This window comes from Herpailurus yagouaroundi, unplaced genomic scaffold (assembly GCF_014898765.1).
Source record: "Herpailurus yagouaroundi ecotype Mexico unplaced genomic scaffold, PumYag 196, whole genome shotgun sequence".
NCBI lineage: Eukaryota > Metazoa > Chordata > Mammalia > Carnivora > Felidae > Herpailurus > Herpailurus yagouaroundi.
The window spans coordinates 25,248,609-25,274,685 of NW_024412427.1; the positions used below are offsets into that span (position 1 = coordinate 25,248,609).

Below are 26,077 nucleotides of genomic sequence, written 5' to 3' on the forward strand. Positions count from 1 at the left end.
GGTAGGCATTGAAAGAAATCAGGCAGAGGAATGCAGATTTGCAGATTAGAAAGACCATGCTCACTGGCCTATGAAGAAGGGATTGCAGGAGGACAGCACAGACCAAAAAACCAGTTAAGAGGCTCATGCAGAAATCCAGCTTAAAAACAAACAAACAAACAAACAAACAAACAAAAAACCAAACAAACAAAAAAGCTAGATGAGACTTTGGGGTAAGACCAGGGTAGTAGTTATAATAGGAGTGGTAGTAAGAGATAAGACCGAGAGATGTTAAAGAAGATGGAGTCAGGGATGATTGGCTTGACCTGGGGAATTAGGGAAATGGAAAAATCAAAGACCACACCTAGGTTTATGCCTTAGACAGCTGGGCAGAAAGAAGGCTGTGGAATTCATTGAAATGGGGAATAGAGAAGAAAGATCCAATTGGAGGGGAAAGGGGCCAATTTTTTTTTTTGAGAGGTTGAGAATTGGCAGATAGATATAAAGGTCTAGACCCTCAGAGAAAAGTCCCATATGGATAGTGTGGATATTGTGGGATCTTTAGAATATCTTGAGCATATCAACATCAAAGCCATAGAAGTAGATGAAATCTCCCAAGGAAGGTCTATGGAGAAAAAAGAGGAAGGAAGAGAAGAGAATGAAGAACTTTAGAGAATTTAGTAGATGTAAGAGATAAAATTCCAATTCAAGACTAGAAGCAAAGTGACAATTTCAAAAGCCTTATAATATTTTAGGAAAGAGATATTTATGCTTAAACTGGGGAAGAGGTAGATGGAATGAAGAAAAGGGAATTATAGAGATATTTAGGAAGTAGAATCAACAAGTCTTGGCAGCTGCAGGTATAGAAAATAAGATAAAGGGAAGAAACTAGGGTAATCTCAAATTTCTACTTTGGTCAGAAACGAGAATAGTAGTGGCACACCCATCACAATGGAAAGGTTTTATGTTGGCAAAAAGATGTCCACAGATACGGTTTTGAGGATGTACAGGTTCTTAAGTGGCAAAGAATATAGAAACAGTAAAATCTAGTAGGAGCTGATGATGAAATGGGAGACTGAAATGAGAAAGCAGATTCTACTTGGCCATTCTCCCAAGGATCCCCACAGCCCCTCCCTGACACCAGCTGTCTGTTCTAGAAGCTCTTATCACCAATCTGCCTGCTCCCTAGGTGTAGGTAACTGGTGCACAATAAATTAGCACATTTCAGAATATTTACTAGGACAGAGAGTGAGTCAAATGTAAATTTCTCAGGTGTGGCATCCTTTGGCAGGCTTAGGCTTCAGCTCTGCCATCTATTTTCTGACCTGTGCCAATATTTTTGCTCTATCAACCCATCAGGGCTAGTCAGTTTGGTTTTTCTAAAGAATTTCTTACATTTCAAGCAGAACATATTTTTATATATATGCAGACTGGTTCTCAGGGAAGCAGACTCTGAGATGGAGAGTTGAGGGCAGAATGGTTTTTATGGAGTGATCTTGGAAGTAACACCTGTACACCTGCAAGGGAGCAAGATACAGGAGCAAGATAAGGCAGGTGAATTGTGATGCAGTCCCAGACAAGGCCTCAGTGGATCTCACAGGGAGCCCTGGAGATGAGAGGGTGCTTCCTCACTGAGGGAAGGGTGTGAGTCTCCAAGGAAGATAGATGGGAGCTAACCACCATAGAAGGATGTGATCCTGAGCCAGGCAGCTTCCTTCAGCAAGCTGCCAGCCTCCAACACTCCTGGCATTGGGGGAAGGGGTGCCTGGTCCTGAACTATGGGATACGCTGAGCACAAGCAGCCTGTATTGCAGCACCAGTCACTATGGCTACAAGAACTGCTCCAACCTCCTCCCAGGAGGGAGGCAGTGCATCACATAAATCAGTGCCTTGCATTTCTTTACAAAATAAATGACTTCCCACCTGTTTGACCTCTGTGAGGTAGAGAGCATCAGCCAATTGACTCATCTTGGTGGATATACCTTTCACATGGCACACTTTTTATTATGTGTTCCTTCCTTTTGAGCCCCTTTAGACATTTATAGCCTTCCAGAGTAACAATGGCTGCAGTAGCTATATTCTTTTTGATGGGACTTGGTCACTAGAAACCCTAACTTCAGGCTGACCTTTATCCTTTTAATATTTCCCCCAGCCCGGTACTTCTGACAGTACTCTTGCTTTGTGCTAATAAGCTACCTGAGGCACATCTTAAAGTCTCTTGCTGGAAACATGCTGTTTTCCAGTGACTCCTGGTTCTTCTAGCAGACATGAGCAATATATTCCATTCTGGCCACTGAGAGTGCAGAATAAGTTGTCCCATAAGAACAACCAACCAAGAACAAAATGACACTAAGGAAAAGTGCATCTGTGAGGTGGTGGTAGAGAATAGTAATTATGTTTTCCAGAAAGATCATAACCAGCTGTCTGATTACTGATTACACTCTTTTACTCCATGTGAGTTCTTTTTTTAAAATGTTTATTTATTTTGAGAGAGAGAGCAGAGAGGGGCAGAGAGAGAGAGAGAGGGAGAGAGAGAGTCCCAAGCAGGCTCCACGCTGTGAGCACAGAGCCCGATGTGGGGCTCGATCACCATGAATTGTGAGATCATGACCTGAGCTAAAATCGAGAGTCAGACACTTAAGGTGACTGAGCTACCCAGGTGCCCCTCTATGCGCATTCTTTTTATTTGTTTTATCTTTAATAAAAGTTGTAAAAATTTAAGGTGTACAACATGATATTTTGATTAAAATATACATAACAAAATGATTGCCACAGTCAAGCTAATTGACATGTTCATCCCCTCATTTCTTTCTTTTTTTAATCAAATACAAGAATTCATTAATTCAATTTTCCTATCTTCTCTCTCACTGGGATGACTCCTCTCAGACCAAATCATCCTTTCAACTAAAGTGATGCCCCAAATTACAATCTTTTTGTGTTCTTCTTTTTGATTTCTAGCTCTAACACTCCAAAACATGAGGCTCTGATAATTCCCTTATCTAGATCACTTCATTACTGATTCACTTAGTACAAAATAAGTGAAAAGAATACAAAAATAAAAATCTTCCTCCAGAAGAGCACTAAAAAAGATCATAGGCCCAAGGCACCTGCACTTCTGACAGACTCCACTAACGATCAGAATACAGTGGCAAGGAAAAGGACCATACAGACAGGTACAAGGTTTAAATATTCTTGCATAAGTTCTCCTTTTAACTCTTAATTTTGGGGACACATTGATTTTTTAAACCAAAGACCACTTCAGCAGTGAATTACAATTTATTAAAGACCTCTGGATAAATCACTTTCTCAATGATGCAACAACTTAACTTTGCAAAATCTAGAAGAGGATGTCAGCAAATAAACCCAAATGAATGTCAAGCAACATCAGAGACTTGAAAAACCTCAAGCACAGCCCCATTTCTCAATCCTTATGTTTCGATAACTGGTTCAGCAAGACCCACTCCATATGGCACTAGCCTGTTGTAAAACATTTCAGTGCAATTTCATGTTCACACTGGATCCAGAGAGTCCCCAGTGCCCCTACAAGTAAATCCCAGACATTTCTGGCCCATCCCCAGAGATTTTTACTCCCACATGAAACAGAGTGTTCAGCAAGTTGTAACTGTAAAGAATTTTAAGACAAATCTCCAAATGTTCGCATAAATTAAAAATTTCCCTTTTGCATCCTGATAGGCTAGCAGGATTCCCCCAGAGAGACTTCCTTCTGAATAATTTGAAGGATGGGTTCCATTAAGGTCACTGAGTATGAGTTTTGTCCAAAGCACACACACAGATGGCCCAAGCTCTGGTCTTCCCGTTTGGACCTGGGTGAGTCCAAAAGAGAGCTTTCATTGGGGTTTCCCTGGGAACATAACATATTAACCAGCAGCTTGTGAGATGGTAATATTAGACCAGTGGTTCTTGGCCTAGGATGCACATTGGAATCACCTGAGAAGTTTTAAAAGCCTCTAATACCTGGGCTTTGCCTGCAAATATTCTGATTGAATTGACCTGTTGTGCACCCTTAGTGGGGTTCATAAAAGCTTCCCACATGATTCCCAGGTATAGCCAAAGTTAGAAACCAGTGTTTTAGAACAATGCTTCTCAGACTTTCCTGTGCATACAAATGGTCACTCCCTCACTTCCTTGATTTAAATATTGCTAAGAAATCAATAGCTTTAAATGCAGCAGAAATTGCTGGTCAGTGAGACCCCCAATATCCCCAAATAGGCTTGGTTCCAAATACCTTCTGACTGCTTCTAAAAAGCAAATGCGCCCTGCAAGGGATGAATATTTTCCACAATTTCTCCTAGCAGGGAAACATGTACCATAGGTTGTAACAGCTCCAAAATGATAGTTCTAGAAATATTTTGTGAAATAAGACCATCAGTAAAATCAGATCACAGCCCCCATACAGTGAATACTCAGGTCAACATTTATCCAAACAAATACATATATATATATACTTATGTGTACACACACACACACACACACACACACACATTACACACACAACGTAATATCATTTAAATGTTAGTTAAATCATTTGTTTAGTTCTTTTACAATATAGGCCTCTCTGCTTCCCTTTGCAAGAAGGAATCTACAAATAGTAGGCAGGCAGAGTTAATTGATTTTGATAAGGTAGAGCTTTGCTATCTATACCAATTAATACTAAGCCAATGTGTCACATGGGTGAATTATGACAGGCCCTAATGAAGAGTCTCCTCTCAAACTTGTGTCTTTTTTTCTAAAAAGCAATCTCTTTTTGCATTCTTCCTGTCTTTTTCATGCATGTAATTACACACAAAGGTTCATTGCACTTACTCTGTCCTTTCGTAAATGGGATAAATGGGATCATATCATACACATTGTTGTGTGACTTACTTTTTCTCACCTAACTCTTATCTGGAGATCTTTACATGCCAGTACAAGGTTACTTCATTCCTTTTAATACTTGCATGATGGTATTGCATAATATGGATATATGATTATATTCCTTTTTTATTATTTTATTATTTCAAACAATTTTTCGATGAATAGCATATGTATTTATTCAAGGATAATTCCTAGAGGTGGCTTTCTGGGTTCAAGGAATGTACACTTTAACTTCTGAGAGATCGGCAAATTGCCTTTCAACAAGCTTGCCTAGCTAGACTCCAGTCAGCAGTACCTAGGAGTGCTTGTCTCTTCACCAGAGCTTGACACGTTGATGTTATCAACATATTTTTTCTTTTGCCACTCTCATAGGTTAACATTTTTTGTTCTTGTCTTGATTTGCATTTTCCCGATTAACAGTGAGACTAAGCTTCTTTTCACATGATTATTAGTGCTTTAGACTTATTCCTCTAGAATTGCCTATTCATATCCCTTGCTCATAATTTCATTACATTGTTTTTTCTCACTGATCTCTCTTTCTATATATCCTTATATCAATAATTTGCCTATTAAATGATTTTAGATATTTTTCTAATTCTGTTTCTTGGCTTCTAATTTTTTCTATGTTATATGCAGCCATTTTATTTTTTTTAAGTCCTATGTATCAAACATTTCCTTTTCTTTGTTGTTAGTTTTGTTCTTTGGGAAGGGAGAGTTAATCATGTTTAGGAAGACATTTTTTTCATCTTAAAGTTAAAACAAATTTTCCTACAATGTCATTTAGTACTTTTATGATTTGTGGTTTTTATTCATTAACCCATAAATTCACTTGGAATTGATTTCTATGTATTGTGTGAGGTAGAACATTCTTTTTAAAGATTTTTAAGTTGTCTCAATATAATTAATTGCATTTTTTTACCCACTGATTTGAATTATTGATCCATTTGTCTATTTTTTCATGTAAATTTGTAAGTTTTTAGGTAATTCTTACAGATTTTTTCTCTGTGTATACTTTAGAATTAGCTTTTCAGGCATCGAATTTAAAAAAAATAACTGTTGCCATTTTAATTGGTAATATTAAATCTATAGGTATAGGTGAACTTTGGAAAATTTGACACCTGAATAGTAGTCTTCCCATTAATAAACATGATATGACTCTCTATTTATTTAGATATTTATTATGTTCTTTAATAAAATTTTATAATGTTCTTTATTCTAAGGTCTTAGATTTCCTCTTATGATCATTATTTGGGTACAAGTTTTCGATGGTGGTATTATTTGAATACTATCTTTTTTCTCTATCCCATATTTTTTAAATGTTTATTTATTTATTTTGAGAGAGAGCATGAGCAGGGAAGGGATAAAGAGAGAGAGAGAGAGAGAGAGAGAGAGAGAGAGAGAGAGAGAATCCCAAGCAGTTTCCAAACTTAGTGTGGAGCCTGACCTAGGACTTGATCCTGCAAGATTATGGTGAGATCGTGACATGAGCTGATATCAAGAGTCAGATGCTTAACTGACTGGAGCCACCCAGGAGCCCTTCTCAATCCCATATTCTAATTAGTTATTGATGGCATATGGGAAAGCTGTTGATATTTTCATATTTTAATTTCAACTGCTACCACCTTAATGAATATCTCTCCTTAGCTGCCACAGCTTCTCAGTTAGTTGTATTGGAATTTCTAGTAACTTTACATATGCGCCACGAAAAACTGTATACTGTCTTTCAAGTCTATTAGAACAAATGGGCTAACTATGTTATTTGAATCCTCTAGACTTCTTTTTTTGTATCAAGCTTATAATTTCTGAGAAATGAGTATTAATGTTTTCCACTGTGCGTATGGATTTGTCAGTTTTTCTTTTTCTTATGTATTTCAGTGTAACTGTCAGATATATAATCCTGGCTCTCACAGTTCTTGGTGTATTTGTTCCCTAGATTTGCTTTTCCTTGTACTCTGCTGTCTCCAATATTAGTATTTATACATCTGCCTTTTCTTCAGTAGCCATCTCGTTATTTCAGTCTTCAGCATTTTCAGAAAATGTAGGTCTCTTATAAGCAGCATCTAGTTTTATTTTAAAACACATGTGAAAACTTCTGTGTTTAAAAAAATAATAATATAAGCTATGAGCAATTACTTTCTTGAACCATAGGAAATTGCTGTTTTTGTAGGTTAAAAACAGACATTGGCAACTCCTTGTGGTTAAACCTAATACTTTAATTACTCATGTGTTTAAACTTATTCCTGCCATCTCTATATTTAACATTTACATTTTCTGGGTTTTTTTTTTAATTTTAAATACTCTTCCTTTCATACCTTTGATACATTTGACTGAATTTTCTTTGTTGTACATTTTTTTCTTCTCATCACTGTTAGGGAGTTGTATATAGTATTTCTCCCTACCAGTTTTTAATGGTTCTCTTTGAATTTTTAACACATGTATTTAGAATTTAGACAGTTATTCACTAACTAGAGTCTTCCACTGACCAGGTGAAGAATTTAATAATGTTTCTTTCTCCCACATACCCACTTTCCAAATTATCATTTATTTGTTAATTTTTAGGTTCTGTTTCTCTATACTGCATATACAAAACTACTTGGGCTAAACTATATTCCATCACTTTCTTACTACTTTTTCTGGCATTATTTGGCTTCCTTCTTAGTTATTTCCTTCTGTTTGTTTTGTTGAGGTACATGCTCAATTATTACAGAAAATGTTTTGGGGAATTAAACTCATGACTCCTTACGTATTTTCTGACTTTCCATTGATTCGTCTATAAAAGTTGGATAGAAATATGTATAACACTTGGAAAATTATAAAGTATCCCACTAGCTTAAAGGTGGAAAAAGAAAGATTGCCATATTGCAGTAGAAACAAAAGACATTTTTGTGCCTGCGTTTTTGGGTTTTGCTCAACCCTCCTACACTCCACACCCCCAAAACAATTGTGTTCTTATGGCCCAAATTTCACTCTCACATCTAGCCATTTGTGTCAGGAGGAAAAATAAAGGTAGTGAGTAGGCCAAGTGACAAGTTGAATCTACAGATAAAGATATCTTGCAATGCTCCTGTTTTTGCAATATCTAGTCCAGTTTCATTTTCTGGTAGAGCGAAAATGCTGTGGGAGGCTTACCTGAGATTAGAGGACATTGACCTTAGGAAGGTGTTGACTGCTCCTGAAGAAACCTCACTGGTACTCAAAGGAATGGGGTGGGGTGAAAATACACCCATGCAGAGGCAGGAAGCCTCACAGGTGCAGAGAAAGAACAGGACAAAGCTGCAAAAGAAGGCAATTCTTCCTTGAACCAGACCTTGAATTCTAAGCAGTTCCCTCTCAGGGACACATAGACTGCCGAGCTTGTGTTTCAGATCTGGGTTAGCACTCACACTACTCACAACGAAATGGCTCTACATGGTTAAAAAACTGGCCCATCCTTTTGGCAGAAAAGTTTCAAGTACTTAATTTATAAAAAATCCTACTGAATGTGAAGATGATTCCTACTAGATAAAAAGTCTTCTCTGATCCCACAGAATAAGTTAGAATCCCTGTATGTTGCCCTCAGAGCACTTATCTCAATAGAAAGCTGACTGCCTATTTCCTCATAGGTGGAAAATCTGGATCTCCGAGCCAGGAGTCAGAAAGTTTGGACAGCATGGAGTGTTTTCCCACCTTCCCTCAAGGGGCTATGATGGCATACATCTATGAGGCATCAATGATGAAAAGCCCTAGGTTGTTTCCTCAAGTTGATGCCAAGTTGCTTATGATGAGTGGACATTCCTCCATGGTCTGGCAATCTGTTGGCTCTAGCTTTCCATTTTGTGTGTTATGGTTTTTGTTACCACTGATGTTTTGGAGGGAAGCTTGGCCAAGTGGGGCAGATGCCAGCCTGAAGTCACTCTGAAGTGACTCCTGACAAAGTGACTGAAGCCAGAGGCTGGCCAGAATTCAAGTCACTCACCTTGCTGGGTCTGTTTTCCTCCCATGTCTAACGGGTATTTGAACTCTATGATTTCCGTGTCCCCTCTGCCCTGGTATCATGTGGTTCTACATGTGGTTCTATCATCTTGTGGTTCTACATTGAAATTAATTGTGTTTTAATAGTGTAGACATAGGGGTATGTGGGTGGCTCAGTTGGTTGAGAGTCTGACTCTAGATTTCAGCTCAGGTCATGACCCCAGGGTCATGGAATTGAGCCCTATATCAGACTCTGCACTGAGCATGGAGCCTGCTTGGATTTTCCTCTCTCTCCTTCTGCCCCTCTCCCCCACTTACACTCTTTCTCAAAAATAAAAAAATATATATTAAAAAAATATTGTAGGGGCGCCTGGGTGGTGCAGTCGGTTAAGCGTCCGACTTCAGCCAGGTCACGATCTCGCGGTCCGTGAGTTCGAGCCCCGCGTCAGGCTCTGGGCTGATGGCTCAGAGCCTGGAGCCTGTTTCCGATTCTGTGTCTCCCTCTCTCTCTGCCCCTCCCCGGTTCATGCTCTGTCTCTCTCTGTCCCAAAAATAAATAAACGTTGAAAAAAAAAATATTGTAGACATAATATTTGGGTTTTTTCCTACCTAAAACCAAGTGTTTTCCTGAACCAGCTGTTTATTTTATTTTGACTAAGATTTCTCAAAAAAAAATCTAAAACTATAATTCCATCCAGAGTCCAAAAATAGTACTTACAGACCTACATCTCTCTTTTCTCATGATAATATGAATTTATATGATGTCATTTCAAATAAGAAATAAAAGCTAGAAAGAGGAGGACACAAATAACATTTGTGGGATATAGAGTAATCCATTTAGGGATATGGAATAATCCATAAATCAGTAAACAGTTTGGAAAAAAAAAAAAAGAGGAAATCATTTGGAAAAGATTTTCCTGAAATTGCATAATCTCCTTTTCTCTCAAAAATATGTTCATTTCCCTGTTAGACCATAAAAGGGTATAATTATTATAACCTCTATCAGGATACTTAGCTACTTGGGGACAAATGCATTTGGTATGAGATTTTCAACTTACAAATGTAACCAGTAGAGTTGCCTTTTCATCCTCCAAATTTACATGCAACAGATAGTCCCCCAGTATGTGGTTATAAACATTCTTTCTTATAGATAATCACAATTTCCCCCCAGCAATGATGCCATTGCCACTGAAAACCTAATGATGTCACAAAAAAGACTGTGGCTTGGATGCAACCACCAGCCACCAAAACCTGCAGATTCTATATATTTTCCTCTGGAATGGACCAGATCAGGAGATGAGTAGACCAAACCAGTAGCACAAGAAAGTCTTCCACAAAGCCTTACCCTTGGTCCCCCTTGTTCCCTCAGGATATCAGCTCTATTCCATTAAGGGAAGGAGAGTGAAGAACTCAAAGAGAATGGGAGAATAAGAAAACTCCTCCCAGTTATTCAGCGCTTCCCCATTGCCTCCAGGATAATGTGTGAGTTCTTCATCTAGACACTTGAGTTCCCACTTTCTGTGCCCAACGGGATATTGCAGCCTTAACATAGCACAGGGAAGAGTAAGCAGATGGGATCGGGAAGGTAACAGGGAGCAGACCCCTCAGGACCTTGGCTTTGACTCTGAATGAGGTGAGAGCCATTATAGGTTCTGATCAGAGTGACAAGTTCTGTCTCATGTTTTATTTTTCCTCATTTTTCTCAAATACACACTACATTTCCAACACAGATCCATTCATCCTGAGTGCCCTTTCCTAGCATCCCTGCCCAAGCAATCTCACTCCACCTTCAGTGCCCAGCTCCAAGACCTCTCCTACATAAAGCTACTTTCATTCCTCCAGCAAGATGTGACTCTCTCTTGATCTAATCTTACAAATGCCCGAAGTACTTGGCTTAGACCAAAGTTTGTATTTTCTGCTTTGTACTATTAGGAGTTAGATGACCAAAAGTTAGATATGTCTTGCTTTAAGCCTCAGCCAGATTGCAAACCCCTCATGCATGGATAACCTTTTATACAATAAAACAGTGCTATTACTTTGACTGTGGGAGAAGCCAGGTGCCCCCACACGCTCATCAACTAGGTTTCTAGGCCCTCGGCTATATGACAGCCAGCCAACTGCCAAGAGTTGTGCCGATAGGTCCAAGATCAAGTTCACCCACATTTCTGAAAACATGAGTGGGATATTCATGTTAAAAAAAGTTAATACTGAATTATCCTCTGACTGCTTTTTTCCAACTAAACTCCTTTGACATAAACATCTATTGTTACTTTTCAGATGGAATCCTGCAGGGTTCGTTGTCTCCACCACTCATTTTGGGACTTGTATTGCACTGTCACCTTTGCTACCTTTATGTGTCACATTTTTTTTACCTCTTCCCACTCAGATGTAAGCTCTTTGGGAATAGAGGCCTCACAGAGTTATTTGTGGACCCACCTGTCTGTCCCCTTACTGATAGGCCGTTGCTCAAAAACTATTTGCAGATGGAGGATTTGCATGGCTCTTCCAGCCTTCCAATGCAAATAAAGTACAAAAAGCGGGAGACCAAAGGTAAACTTCTGCCTCTGTTACAACAGGATTTTGTGCCACTTTATCAAAACTTTGAGAACTTTTACACGCGGAACCTGTACATGAGAATCAGAGACAACTGGAACCGTCCCATCTGCAGCGCCCCGTCGGCTCTGTTCGACGTGATGGAGAGGGTGTCAGACGACTACAACTGGACATTTCGGTGAGACAGCCTTCTGGAGGGGCTTCGTTGAAGGAATTACTTTCCAGGAAATCCTGGAGGGGGCCCCAGATTACAGATCTGATAAAAGCCAAATCATGGAAGCCACTGGTCTTCCATCATGGAGCCCTTTGCAAGCCCTCATAATGCCATTGGGGCAGTCATGGTAATTCAGTTGCCAAGGTTGCTGTTTTATATTACAATTAAAGTAAAGCCTGTGTCAGAAGGTGCAGGACACACAGAACCAGCCAGGAAGAGCCTCTTCAGCTTTATTGACAGATTATACCCCACCCCTACTTCTTGCTGAAGGAGACAGTGATGACTTTCTCACTTAGAAAGTTCTTGCCGGAATGTAAACAAGAGCACAGGTGTCACAGAAGCAAGTGCCCAAGGAAAATCAGGGCCGAGTAATATTCCATGACTTGGGATACCTTTTTCCAATGCTTTGCCCAGCTTCAATATGGGGTTACTGTCCTCGAAGGGTGGACCCTTTTGTGTTGACAGCAGTGCATGTCAGAAAGGAAAAAGAAAATATATGATTTGGCCCAGACCCAAGATCTCCTTGTAAAAGTCTTTTATGGGACACTAGATGATGTGAAATGAGAATGCCCTTTGTGCTCTTCTCTCTGCAGGTTTACTGGAAGAATCATTAAAGATGTGATCAACATGGGCTCATATAACTTCCTTGGCCTGGCTGCCAGTTATGATGAATCTATGAAGACGGTAAAGGATGTTTTAGAGCAATATGGCTTAGGTGTCGCCAGCACCAGACATGAAATGGGTATGTATGTTCACTGTTTTGAAAGTTTGTCCAGTTGGGTCTCAGATTCCTTGTCGTAACTTCTTGAACTTGAATCATACCTAGATTGTGTATCTCAAAAATCTGTTATAAAATGCAAAAAGAAAAAAAGTATCTGAAGGCCTTTTTGGAAATTTCAAGCATTATGCTCTTGCCAGGCAATTTATTAATTATAGGTTTTAATTCTCCAGAATAAATAAAAATGGATCTTTCCTGACCACATTATCTAAAATAACACTATGGTGCCCCTTCCATCTGGTCCTTTTCTGGGTCTTTTCTCCCACTTTTATTTTTTTTAAACAGCTTTAGTGAAGTATAATTGATACTTTTAAAACTATACTTAATTAATGTATACAATTTGATGGATTTGGATACATAGATACCCTGAAAACATCACCACAACCAAGGTAATAAACATATCCATCGCCTCAGAAAGTTTTTTGTGTCCCCACTTCTTACGGTAAGAACATTTAACATGAGATCCACACTTGCAATAAATTTGTATGGAGCACTATGCAGTATTGTCAATTATAGGCACTAAGTTGTACAGCAGATCTCTAGAACTTATTCTTCTTTCATGACTAAAGTTGTATATCCATTGAGCAACTTTTCATTTAGATTTTGCTCTTCCTTCCACTTTTCGTAATGATGTCCATCACTGATCTTGCTTTTGTATTTGGATATTGCCCATCGCTGCTGCTAAAACATAAGCTTTATAAAAGGAGGGATTGAATTGGCCAAGTTGTCTGCCTATTTGTTTCTCTCTTAGCTGAAACATTTTTTCTCTTATTCAAAGGAGTGAAATCTGTGAGAAGGAAACTTCTGGCCCTTTCCACCTCAGGGGGAAAAAGCGATGCAGGCTTGCCCCTCTAGTGTCTTGCCATATTTCTGACACATTGTTTTCTTCGATATCATCTCATTTATTCTTCACAAAAGTTCTCTGCTCTAGGAGGTGGCACGGGTGATGTTATTTCATCTTCTAGAGGAGGAAACAGGATCATAGTGACTGAATAATGTGCCCCTAGTGGCTTATTGACTATACTACCTCCCAGTCCAGCTCAGCTTCTATAGCAGCAGTTTCCCATCCAGAATAATGTATGCAGGGTTCCCCAGGTCAATTTCAGGCCAGCCTAAGAATCCAAGGTAAATCTACTAAAAAGGGATTTACCATTAATGGAAAATGAGCCATGTGCCCCTCTTAGATAACCAGTTGACAGAAGGGCATTAAAAACATGTAATTATTCGGACCCATGCAACAAAGAACAATTCAAGTTGAACAAAGTAACCTTTTAATCCATCCATTCAATAAACATTTAGCTAAAGATCCAGAGTTTATAAGTGTTTGCCCAGATTTTTTAATAAAGGCATCTTATTTATCTTCATTTGAGGCAAGAGCCATAAGCAGAGTATAGAGGAAGTTTCTACGTCAATCACTTAGCAGAACTGGGTCGCCCATTTGGCGGGGGTAGGCAGAGACTGGAAGAATACCCCCAATCCTAAGAGGCATGGAGTCAGTAAGCTTTGGGGATGTTTTCTCTGGTGCTAGAGACACCCAGCACTGGGACTGTTAAAGAACCAGATACAAAACACATTTGAGACAGAACACTTTCCAGTCACAGCCAGCAGAAGCTAACAGGAGGCAGCCTGACATGGGCAATGGTTTGTGTCCTGTAGGGGGCCAGATACGGAATAGGAGTCCCTGCTTCTGCAGAGTCGCGGAGCCCAGAGAAGCCAGTCAGAGATGAAGATCCCAGTTTGGACTGCCTGCAGACTAAGTTTTTTCTCTCTTTACTCAGCCTTCTGAATCACTGGGCTTTTACTTGCTTCACTTAGTCTCCAGCTTGAGCTCTGGGAAGAAGATTTTAACAATTTTCAAGGAAACAGTGAGAGAGCAAAATAGAAGCCACCCACACTAATTTTAGGCAAAAGGAAGAACTGATAATGAGGGTGGATATGAGCAGTCAAAAAATAAATAAATAAACAGGGTACCTTTGAAAGTATTCTGCAACATAAACAGTAACCTTAGCATAACACGCAAGAATGTAGTAGTGTAATGTTGAATACCATTTATTTCAAGAAATGCAAATAACTTTTGGACAACATAGGCTATCTAGTCTTAAGAGAATGGTTAACAGTGCCAGTGGATTATCAATGAAAATCTGGGACCAAAGAGGCTTACCAGTTTAGTAACCAAAAATACTTCTTAAGGAACCCAAAGTAAAAGTTTAGGAACATTTAATCACTTAAGAGTACTTCCCCAGAGCTTTTAAAAATAGTTTCCAATGTTCAAGGGGGAAAGCACACAGAATCATATTACAAAATATAAAACTAAACAAAAACAAAATCAAGAGGAAGTATTTGAAGCATTGTGAAAGGATAGAAGACCACACATGGTATTTTGGCCAAAAATATGTTAAGAAGACCATATTTGCCCGATGAAAGCAAACAACTGAGATTTGGCCAAAAACCCAAACTCAACTATGTGCTGTAATAAAAACAAACACACGTAAGTTAAAGTTTTTCCAGGGGCACCTGGGTGGCTCAGTTGGTTAAGCATCTGACTTCGGCTCAGGTCATGATCTCGCAGCTTGTGAGTTCAGGCCCCGTGTCGGGCTCTGTGCTGATAGTTCAGAGCCTGGAGCCTGCTTCGGATTCTGTGTCTCCTCCTCTCTCTGCCCCTCCCATGCTCATGCTCTGTGTCTCTGTTCTCAATAATAAATAAATGTTAAAAAAAATAATAATAAAAAAGTTCTTCCAAAGGATGAAAAGTAGATAGATCTCAGCCAGACACTTGCCTCTCACCTGCCTGCTGCACCCACCACCAATGAACTCAGTGCCCAAGAGGGAGGTCCAGTCAGTAAAAAGGGCAACAAAGAGAGAGCCCAGGAGTAAGGTTGTTTGCCCGATCTGCACCTGCAAATATTAGAACTCAGCCCGAAATACACTGAGCTGCAAGTAATGATAAGTAATGAAATATTTCCAGACTCATATGTACACAATTGCAAATGCTGTTTTTAAGAGGTGAAATGACGTGCTGCTGTTTAGTGTCATGTACAACGAAACAATCGTGGCACGCAGAATTAAGGGAGTCTTTGACTGTCTTGTGGTCAATTTAACCTTCCATCTAGGCTGATGAGGGGAAGGGTGCATTTTTTAAATATCCTAAATAGGAAGCAGAGTGACATGGCAAGTTGGAGTCCCAATCAAGCATTTAAAATGCCAGACACATTTTTAATTCTTCTCTTCTATATTCATGGGTGGGGTTTTTTTGTTTGTTTGTTTTTTGTTTTTTGTTTTGGTTGGAATTCTCCTTGATCCGGGCAGTCTACTTCAAACTGTGTGCCAGATACCATATCTTTGGTAATTACAGCCTAGTTATTCCCAAGAATTTTGTTAACATGTCATGAAAGATTAGAAATTTTTGATTTTGGTGTGTTATTGCAAACTCTAAACTGAACCGCTTCTCAAAAGTTGAAGATACTGCTGCTCAATATCCTTTTTTTTAGGTGGTCTGCCTCCAGATTTTTAGCTGGAAAGTCACCTGAATAAATGTTTACATTTAGATTTTCAGTACTGGGATTGAGAATTGTGTACAAATTGTTCATGATGTCTGAGGATTAACATCAACCAATGATCAATAATATCTCCCTTATGCAAGGTATCCCCGCATTTGATCTTTGAATATCTTTATCTGAAAGAACTATTTAATTTTTCTGTATGTGGAAGATGTTTGTCTGCCTGTATTGGTTCGACAGTGAAAATGTAATGCAGCAGCCCCTGGGGGAAAGTAATTGTATAATTGCTCATTCTTCTTTCATATGAATTAAGCTGAAGAGTAAAGAAGAAGCTAAACTTTAAAAAATAGACAAACAACGTAACGTGTGGCGCAAATGGAAACAAAAAGGAAAGCAGAAGACTAGCTTAAAGTTATTAGCCATTAAACACAGTAAGAGACTCACCTTATAAAAATGATGTGGAGGGGCGCCTGGGTGGCGCAGTCGGTTAAGCGTCCGACTTCAGCCAGGTCACGATCTCGCGGTCCGTGAGTTCGAGCCCCGCGTCGGGCTCTGGGCTGATGGCTCAGAGCCTGAAGCCTGTTTCCGATTCTGTGTCTCCCTCTCTCTCTGCCCCTCGCCCGTTCATGCTCTGTCTCTCTCTGTCCCAAAAATAAATAAACGTTGAAAAAAAATGATGTGGAGAGCCCATAATGAAGACAGATACAACTCCTAAGTCCTCTATGAATCAAGTAACACTATTTTTCTGTACACCTGGAAATTAAAATAATGAACTATGGGAGGCTTTGAAAGTCATGTGGGTCAATTTAACATTCCACAGGCTTATTAGAAACAAAAGAAAGAAAAATAAAATAGTGATAGGAGACCACAAAGTACCTCCCAGCCCTTGAAAAGTAAAGGAGGAAGGAAGGGAGGGAGGGAGAGAGAGAAGGAGGGAGGGAGGGAGGGAGGGAGGGAGGGAGAAGAAAGGAAGGCAGGGGGAAAGAAAGGAAGATATAAAACATAAAGGACACTAACAATTTAACTATTGAGCTTCATTTAATATTTATATATTGAATTATGAGCCCTAAAACATATTACCAGCATAATTCATCTTTCTAGTTACTGAATTTTCACAAAAATTTACTATATTTTATGCAACAAAGAAAACCTCTTTAAATTCCAAAACATAGGATCTACAGAGGTCACATTCTTGGATCACAGTGAAATAAGGCTAAAAATAAATAACAAAATTAGAAACAATTCCTTGTTTTAAAACCTCTGGAAGATTTTAAAGCCCTTTCCTAAAAGGTTCTTGAATCAAAAGGGAAATGAACTTACATTTACATTGCTTTAAACATGCAACTAACAACTATGAGAACACCATAGGGTCCAGCTTTTTCTTTAAGAAGAGAGATTGAAGCTAGTAAAATAAGCTACTCATGCAGTAAGGAATAAAAGGAAAACAGAAGTATTGAATTATTAAAAATAAAACCAGAAACTTACGAATTAGAGAAGGACAGTTTCTATTGGACTAAGGCATTGTATTTTAATAAGTCACTAGAAGTGATTTTGATGAGCAGCAACCAGAGTTGATGACCACTGAACAAAATCTGACAAACAAGCATTTAATAAAAGGAAAATTGAAGGCAGTATTACTTAGTAAAAAAAAAAAAAAAAAATGTAAGCAACTGACATTGCAAATCCAACAGTGTATTCAAATAACAAGATGCTAGGATCAAGATGCTAGGATCAAGTCCCCTTCAGGGACTATGAGGATCATTAGCCCAATAATAAAGCAATTCATGATATTGAAAGATCCAAAGTGGCCCCTGGGTGGCTCAGTTGGTTAAGCGTCCCTCTTGATTTCAGCTCAAGTCATGATCTTATGGTTTGTGAGTTTGAGCCCTGTGTTGGACTCTGCACTGACAATGTGGAACCCACTTGGGATTCTCTCTCTCCCTCTCTTTTCCTATCTCCTGCTCTCTCTCTCTCTCAAGATAAATAAAATAAACATTTTTTTTAAAAAAAGGAAGATCCAAGAAGAAAGCACGATTATCTTGATAGATATCACTAAGCATTTATAATATTCCTTACACAAATTTTAATAGAATAAAAATAGGAGATTCTAGAATGCAATAAAAAAATAACTACTTCAAACAAAGAAACTGAACTACATTTCATGATGAGACACTAGAAGCTTTCACTTTAAAGTCAGAAAAAAGACGAAGATGTGTTTTACCATCTTTAATATTTGGAAGTACTAGACAACATAATATTCATTCACTTTTCATTCTTTAAGTCAATAAATATTTACTGAATGACCATCATGTGAGAGAAGAAGAAGTATAGGTATAATAAGAGGTAAATTAACCATTATTGCTAGATGATCTGATTGTTCACCTCTCTGGTTTTCAAGTTGTGATCTGTGAGGAGCAAAGGGGACCTCTGGAGGGGCTCTGTCTTGGGGCCACCACAGAGATAAGAGGGAGCTGAGAAGGAGGGACAGAGTTTTGGTCTACTTTCTTCCATTTTACATATTTAAATAGCAAAAAAATTATTAGAAATAATAAGTATCTGGGACGGCTGGGTGACGCAGTTGGTTAAGCATCCAACTTGTCCTCAGGTCATGATCATGCGCTTCGTGAGTTCGAGCCCCATGTCGGGCTCTGTGCTGACAGCTCAGAGCCTTTAGCCTACTTCAGATTCTGTGTCTCCCTCTCTCTCTCTGTCCCTACCCTGCTCATGCTGTCTCTCTCTGAAAAATAAATAAACAATAAAAAAATTTTAATAATAAAATAAAATTAATAAAGTCAATAATCAATAATCAGTAAGAAGATATATTAGAGAAATTATACTATTCATAAGTATGAACAAAACTAGCAAACACCTAGGGAATAAACTTATGTTCAAAATGTCTAGAAACTATTTGAAGAAAACTGTAAAAATTTTGTAAAAAACTTAAAAGAAGACTTGAAAAAATTAGAGATAACATATCCTAGAAGGTAATGATTCAGTGTTATACTTGTTTTTAAGTGTTTGTTTGTTTGTTTATTTAGAAAGAGAGAGAGCATGTCCGTGTGAGCACATGAGCAGGGGAGGGGCAGGAGAGAGGAAGAGAATCCCAAGCAGGCTCCACGCGGTCAGTGCAGAGACCCATCCGGGCCTTGATCTCACAAAGTGTGAGATCATGGCCTGAGCTGAAACCAAGAGTCAGACGCTCAACCGACTGAGCCACCCAGGAACCCCTCAGTGTTATACTTCTATATCAGTTCTTCACCAAATGAGTATGTAAACTGAACACATTCCTAATGACATTAATGGACAGGGTGAGGAGGTCGGGAGTGTAAGTGGAAGTCTAGAGACAGGCACACTTGGCACACTTATTTGTAGACAATAAAAACAACTTTGGGACACCTGGGTGGCTCAGTCCTTTGAGCATCCAACTCTTGATTTTGGCTCAGGTCATGATCCTAGGGTCATGGAATCAAGCCCTGTATCGATCGGGCTCCGTGCTGAGCATGGAGCCTGCTTAAGATTCTCTCTTTTTTGGGGCACCTGGGTGGCTCAGTCGGTTGAGTGTCTGACTTCAGCCCAGGTCATGATCCTGCGCTTTGTGGGTTTGAGCCCCACGTCGGGCTCTGTGCTGACAGGCTCAGAGTCTAGAGCCTGCTTCGGATTCTGTGTCTCCCTCTCTCTCTCTGCCCCTCCCCCAGTCTGTCTCTCTATCTCCAAAATAAATAAACGTTAAAAAAAAAAATTCTCTCTTTTTCTCTCCCTTTGCCCCTCTCCCCTGCTCCCTTACTCTATCTCAAAAAAAAAAAAAAAATTAAAAGAACGATTTTTCATATCGGTTGGAAAAGGACCAATTATGTCATAATTTGTGTCATGATAAATGGCTGATCATATAAGGAAATAAGTTAGATTCATACTTCATGTATTATATCTAAGTAAATTACACTTGTGTAAATTGCAAATGCATTTGAGATTGAAATATAAAAAATAAGAACGACCACCACCACCAGAAATAACTACATAAATAAAGTCAAAACTGAATGAGTAAGTGAGGTGATGAATAAATGAACAAATAAACACAGGAAAAGGACTCCAACAATTCAAATACAAAATGTACTTTTCTGCTTTCCTTGGTAAGGGCCCTGCTAGGACTATCAGGCTGTAGCTCCTCTGATATGTGCAATGCCTCTGTCTTAGTCCAATCAAGCTGCTATAACAAAATATCACAGACTATGTGACTCATAAACAATAAAGTTCATTGCTCACCATTCTAGAGACTGCCAGCATGGTCAAGTGAGGGCAGTCTTCCATGTTGCAAACTTTTGGTTATATCCTCACGTAGTGGAAGGGATGAGCCAACTGTCTGGGACCTCTTTTATAAGAACACCGATCCTATTTATGGAGGGCTTCATCTTTCTGACCTAATCACTTCCCAAAGGCCTCACCTATTACCACCATCACTTTGGGCATTAGGTTTCCAATATAAATTTGGGGGAGACACAAACATTCAGACCATAGCAGCCTCTTCCGTAGCTTGTCACTTGGATCATATTTCAGTTCTACCCATAATAACCTCCAGCAGAATTCACCTCACCTAATTCACCTTACCCAGAAGAATGTCCTCTTAGAGGGAGGGATCCATTTTAAATGACTCTCAGACTGACACCATGCAACACAGGCCACCCATGTCCATGGAAAACAGGTACTTTTCCCTGTTAGAGGAAAGGAAGCTTGTTCCCAGCCCAACCTCTAGGCACAACTACTTGCCCTTCATATTTGTCAAGCCTGATTCAGATAGTTGTCTACTGTGTTCTCATGCTCAGGAGAACCAGAGAAAGCACTCCCAGAAATTATAAGGGAGAAGAGCCAACAAAATGAAGCATTTAAACTCCTGTACGTAAAAGTCATGTCTGCGAAGTTAAAAGTCAAACAACAAAATTAGAAGAAGTGGGCCAAGATTTTGACAATGTGCAAAAGAGCAAAACTTTACAGTCAGGATAGCGTGATGTTTCTCCATCTTTTGTTCTTTATCACTGCTTCCCCTGGCATTTTAACATTGCATATATAATAACCACCTGTTTAATGAGGTCATGGATATCTGTACCTTATACACAGAGTAAGTTATCTGCCCTCCCTCCAAGAACAGGTTGTCACTGTTGGGAGTAACAACAACCCTGCTGAGAATGCATAGGGTAGTAATTACCTTTCAAGAGAAATAGATGGTGACTAGAAGGGGGCACAAAGGGACTTCTTAGGTGCTGTCTATATTGGTTTTTTTTTTTTTTTATCTTGATGCAGTTAATACGTGTGTTCACTTTTTGAAACTTCATAGGGTTCTATAATTACAATTTGTTTCCTTTTCTTTTTTTTAAGTTTATTTCTTTTGAGAGTGAGAGAGAGACAGTGTATGCGTGAACAGGGGAGGGGCAGAGAGAGAGGGAAAGAGAGAATCCCAAGCAGGCTCCATGCTGTCAGCACCCAGCCCAACGTGGGGATTGAACTCACAAACCATGAGATCATCACCTGAGCTGAAATCTAGAGTCGGTTGCTTAACAGGCTGCACCACCCAGGCGCCCCAATTTGTTTCCTTTTCTATATGTATGTTATAGTGTATGTATAATGTATATGTTTAGTGTTTGTACAGTGTAATGAAAATCTTACTTTAAGAAGTAGATCCAGTACACAAATAGGCAATTAAAAGCAAGCAAGCAAGCAAGAAAGAAAGGAAGAAAGAGAAAGAAAGAAAGGTAAATGGCCAATGAACCTGTGGAAATACTCTGCCCCAATAATCAAAGAATGTTTAAGACATTTTTTGCCTGATTGGCAAAAGTTTAAAAAAAATCCCATAGTTTCAAAGGAGTAAATGGCACTCTTATAAACTGTTGATAGAGTATATTGGAAGGCAATTTGAAAATGTATCAATAGAAAGCCATGTAACTCAGCAATTTCATTTTGAGAAATTTTGCCTTAAAATTTTTGAATAAGTGCTCAAAGATGTATGATCAAGAATAATCAGTGCGATATGTTGAATAATAGTAAAAACTGGGAAAAATAAGTGAATTTCCAACAATAGAAAATTGATTAAATATACTTGGTAGGTCTGGTTACCATAATGTTATTTAACCATGTAAATATTATAAATGTAATTTCTTAGCACCATGATTGAGAGCAGAGGCTCTGGGTTTAGTTTGCTTCGGTTCAAATTTTAGTTTTCCCCTTTGACTTGCTAGGGCTTGAGATAAACTCTGTGCCTTCCTGGCCTTCAGTTTTCTCCTCTGTAAAATGGAAAATAGATTGTTAAGAGAATTAAACAAGTTTTATAACAGTATGTATATCATGAGTACATTTTTAAAAATATATTTTACTTGAATATTTGCATGATACAGATGGTTATACTGTATTTTGTATTTAATTTCTGATTCTTCCACAATGATCTCATATTTCTCAGGTCAGTTATTTCCTTAAAAGTCAACAAGAGTCTAAAATGAAGGCACAGACTTATGAAAATAATTCTGACACTTCCAAGACGTGCCCACTAAATCAGACCAAATTTTCCGGTCTACTGAAAGGACCCCGCCACAGGCTATGTGGATTCTTGAGCTTAAACCACTGGCTCTCAAACTTCAGCTCACATCAGAATTACCTGCAGGGCTTGGAAAAACACAGGTTGTTGGCCCCACCTATAGTTTCTGGTTCAGCTGGGCTGGAATAGAACCCAAGATCTCACATTTCTAATGACTTCCCAGGTGATGTTGATGCTACTGCTCTAGGGACTAAACTTTGGGAACCACTGGAAACTATGTTGCATGGCCGCCTTTCTTGACCAAATTAGTCAAACGTTTTCCAAAAAGGCAATGGTGTTTTACTTTATGTGGAGTGAATACCACATATGCCTGGGAGCAGAGGCGTATAAATAAAAACTGTAAAGTAGGTAAGAGGCAAGCCAGAAAATCAGAGAAGCAAGTTGGTTTTGATGTCTGAGCGCATCCTGCCACACATTGCTGGTCTAAATGTCCAAATCCAGGAAACGTTAAATTCAGGCAAAGGAAAGAGAAACTTTTGTTTCCTTTCTTCCCCCCTCCTCCACTTTTATCCTATAAGGGTGTTTCGTTTCTCTCTCTTTCTTTTCCTGGGTAAGAGCAAATGTGTAATAACAGTATATGATTTGAATACATACCCTCTATAAGCCCTTTGTGCTGCTGGCAACTGTTGGTCAGAAGTTCACTTCTAAGAAAACACACTCATGAAATTGTGGCAAGACTAACTCTGCTTCAAGCAAAGCTCATCTCTACTTAGAGACTTCTCTTCCTTTGAAAAGGAAAGCCTTGTGCTTGGTTCAGCTCATCAGGGAAACCTGAATAGTAAACATACCTCAAAACTGCCTAGTGCAGACTATTCACTCAAGTCATAATTGGAATTTTAAGAAGTAGCCTTCAAACAGCTTCATCTTAAAAAACATCAGAAGGGACATATTAAGTTAGGAAACGATGCGACTGGATAGAACAGGAAATTATTTTCCATGTTCAAGCTTCGGGTGTGATATTTATGTTAGTTGTAATGTACCAATTTGCTGAAATTTCTATTTCTCAGTTTGAGAACATGATCCTAAATCGTTCGATAATTTTTCTCCCTCTTTATCTTCCTGGAAAATTGTCTGCTATCATTTCATTCAAATTATCATGGCTCTTTCTGTGTTTCTTTCTCAAACATTTGTGTCTAGATCCAGGAAACGTACAGTCTCACCAGCCTGAACTATTGAAATAGGGGCCAGCCTGAATCTGCAAAATGTCTGAATTAAAGCAATTTCAAATAAATATCATCTTATGGCCTTAAAGTTCCTATGAGATTGAGCAGTTTCTAAGAAATTGCTACTAAGTAGAGATCTTGTTTTCTTTTTTAAAAAAAGCAATTTTAATTAATACCATTTTATGCAAATCAATGCTATAAAGATGCTTTAAAGCAGTGGATTTGATTAAATAAGCTATAAACATCTCCACATCAATTAGCTGTACCTTCTTAATTTACACAGCAAAACCCTTCTTCATAAACAGTGCCAGCTCCTCTCCAACCAAATTATTGTAAATTCTGATTAATGAGATTTCATTGTGTTTCTCTTAAGCCTCTTTATTTTTCTTTAAGGGTATTTTTACGGGAGACAGACTCTCAGGGGAATTGTTTGGGAGTAGGAAAATGAAAGCGTATCTCGGTTTCTGAAAGCCTTTTGGTAATTTCCAGATACCTGTTATAGTTCTGACAAGGTAATTGCCTCTCTCTTGACAATGACAGAAATTACAGCACAGCCAAATTGCAACGAGCAGAGATATTTCTGCAAGTGCAGATTTGGTCTTGTAGGTTCAACAGAGCCAAGTGAACATAACAATTCAACAAGATATCCCAATAATTTTATGTAAGTATAATACTTTCCATCAAGGCGATGCCTGGGATGAGTGAACAAAGTTGAAACTCGGAATTTCAGAATATGTGCGTGTTCCTCCACCCTCTCTCCACCCACACAAATAGCATACGATGCGATGCATGAAGCCTAGAGCTTTTTAATAACCTGCCAATCAATGTGTCTGCAGTCGGTGGGCTGAGGAGTCAAGACTGGACACCAGTTCTCCTGGGTTCCACTGAAGAGCTCTTGGCACTACCCCATACTATTCATAGCTAACATCAGAGACCATCTACCTCAAAGGTCATCCAACTATTCCAGCTGCCCCGTTTTCGTACTGCCTGCAGGTCACAATCACTTCGTACAATTTTAAGTGGTCAAAAAAAATAAAAATAAGAATAATATTTTGCAACATGTGAAATTATATGGAATTCAAATTTTGGTATCCATCAAAGTTTTATTGGCACACAGCCACAGCCATTCTTTTGTGTATTGTCTATGACCACTTTCACTTTATAATGGCAGAGCTGAATAGTTGTAACAGAGACCGTCTGGCCCACAAAGTCAAAATATTTTCTCTCTGGCCCTCTATAAAATGTTTGCTGTGTAGATGAGCACTCGCTATCATAGCAGTAGGGAAGAGGAGTCCTCTAGATTTATTAGCAATTGTTCAGATTTCCAAATCCAGTGCACATCAACGTATATCAAAGTTTTGTCTCTTTTATTTCATGTAGACACACAAAAAAAATCCTGTTACATCAAAACACACTAAGGATACAGATTAACTTTCATTGACACCAGCACCTATGTGTATCCTTTATAGTCACTGATATCAACTTGAGGAAGACCAAGGACCTTGTCAATGTCTACTCTTAACTTCCCACATTCAGGTCCCCAGTTCAAGCAAACTGGCTCAGATGTGGGCTGATATCCATGGCACAACTGGAACAGCCAGATGAGCCCGCTGGAAGGTTGTCATGACAAATGCCAGTCTGCTCCTAGATCAAGTCTAAAGAACAATCTACAAACAGGATATTCTGGACAAAAAGTGACTACGGTCACAATTTGAAAACTAGTCTTCACGTGTGCCACACAGAAGACATGGGTGGTGAAACAGGCTTGTTAATATCACCCACACCCTTTACTATTATTAGTCAGTGTCAGTTTGAAGGCCAGCAGTCTTTATGTTCTGACTGAAGAGTATGAACCAGTCAGTATCAATAAAAATCCAGCAGAAGTATCCAGTCTATAAACATAATATCCATACTTTCTCCTGCATCTAATTTTTATTGATTTGACTGATGGTGCTAAGCCCAGTGTTTGGCACATGAAAATACCATGGAGAGAGCTGGGAAGAGGATACATCCTGTTTGTATTTGTTCTTTTATTCACAAAGCAGGTTTGCAGTATCCCATTGGATAAATAAACCTTCAGGATGAGAATAAATGTCAATATATGCACAACGTAGCAATTTGGAGATCCATTGTCACTAGCCAATTTGCGGCTGTTGTTGACCTTCAGAGACTGAAAAACAGAAACAAAACCAAAGTCAGAGAGAAAAAGAAGTAAAAATTACTGTGGATTTATTTGTACCTTTGGTTAGGACTATAGCTATATGCTTTCTTGGGATTTAAAAAAAAAAAAGTCCATATTTACATAATAAAGACAAAATGTTGACTATAATTTCTAGAACCACTCAAGCACTCAGACCACCAACTGCAGCTTGACATGACTCAGGCACCTCCACCCAAATTGGGGTATAGCCTGAATATTTACAAAAAGCAAGCTTGTTACGTTTTTGTGACTGCTTTGTTTCCCCAAGTCTTCCTACATTTTTAGTTCTT

General features: G+C 38.9%; 1 protein-coding gene across 1 annotated transcript in view; it reads left to right on the top strand.

The window, feature by feature from the left end:
- SPTLC3 (serine palmitoyltransferase long chain base subunit 3) overlaps positions 1 to 26,077 on the top strand; it is a 131,986-nt gene that overhangs the window by 31,690 nt on the left and 74,219 nt on the right. The window contains exons 3-4 of the mRNA XM_040447712.1: positions 11,382 to 11,536; positions 12,166 to 12,314. Coding sequence (XP_040303646.1) covers positions 11,382 to 11,536; positions 12,166 to 12,314 — 304 coding nt within the window. The remainder of the gene's footprint in view (positions 1 to 11,381; positions 11,537 to 12,165; positions 12,315 to 26,077) is intronic.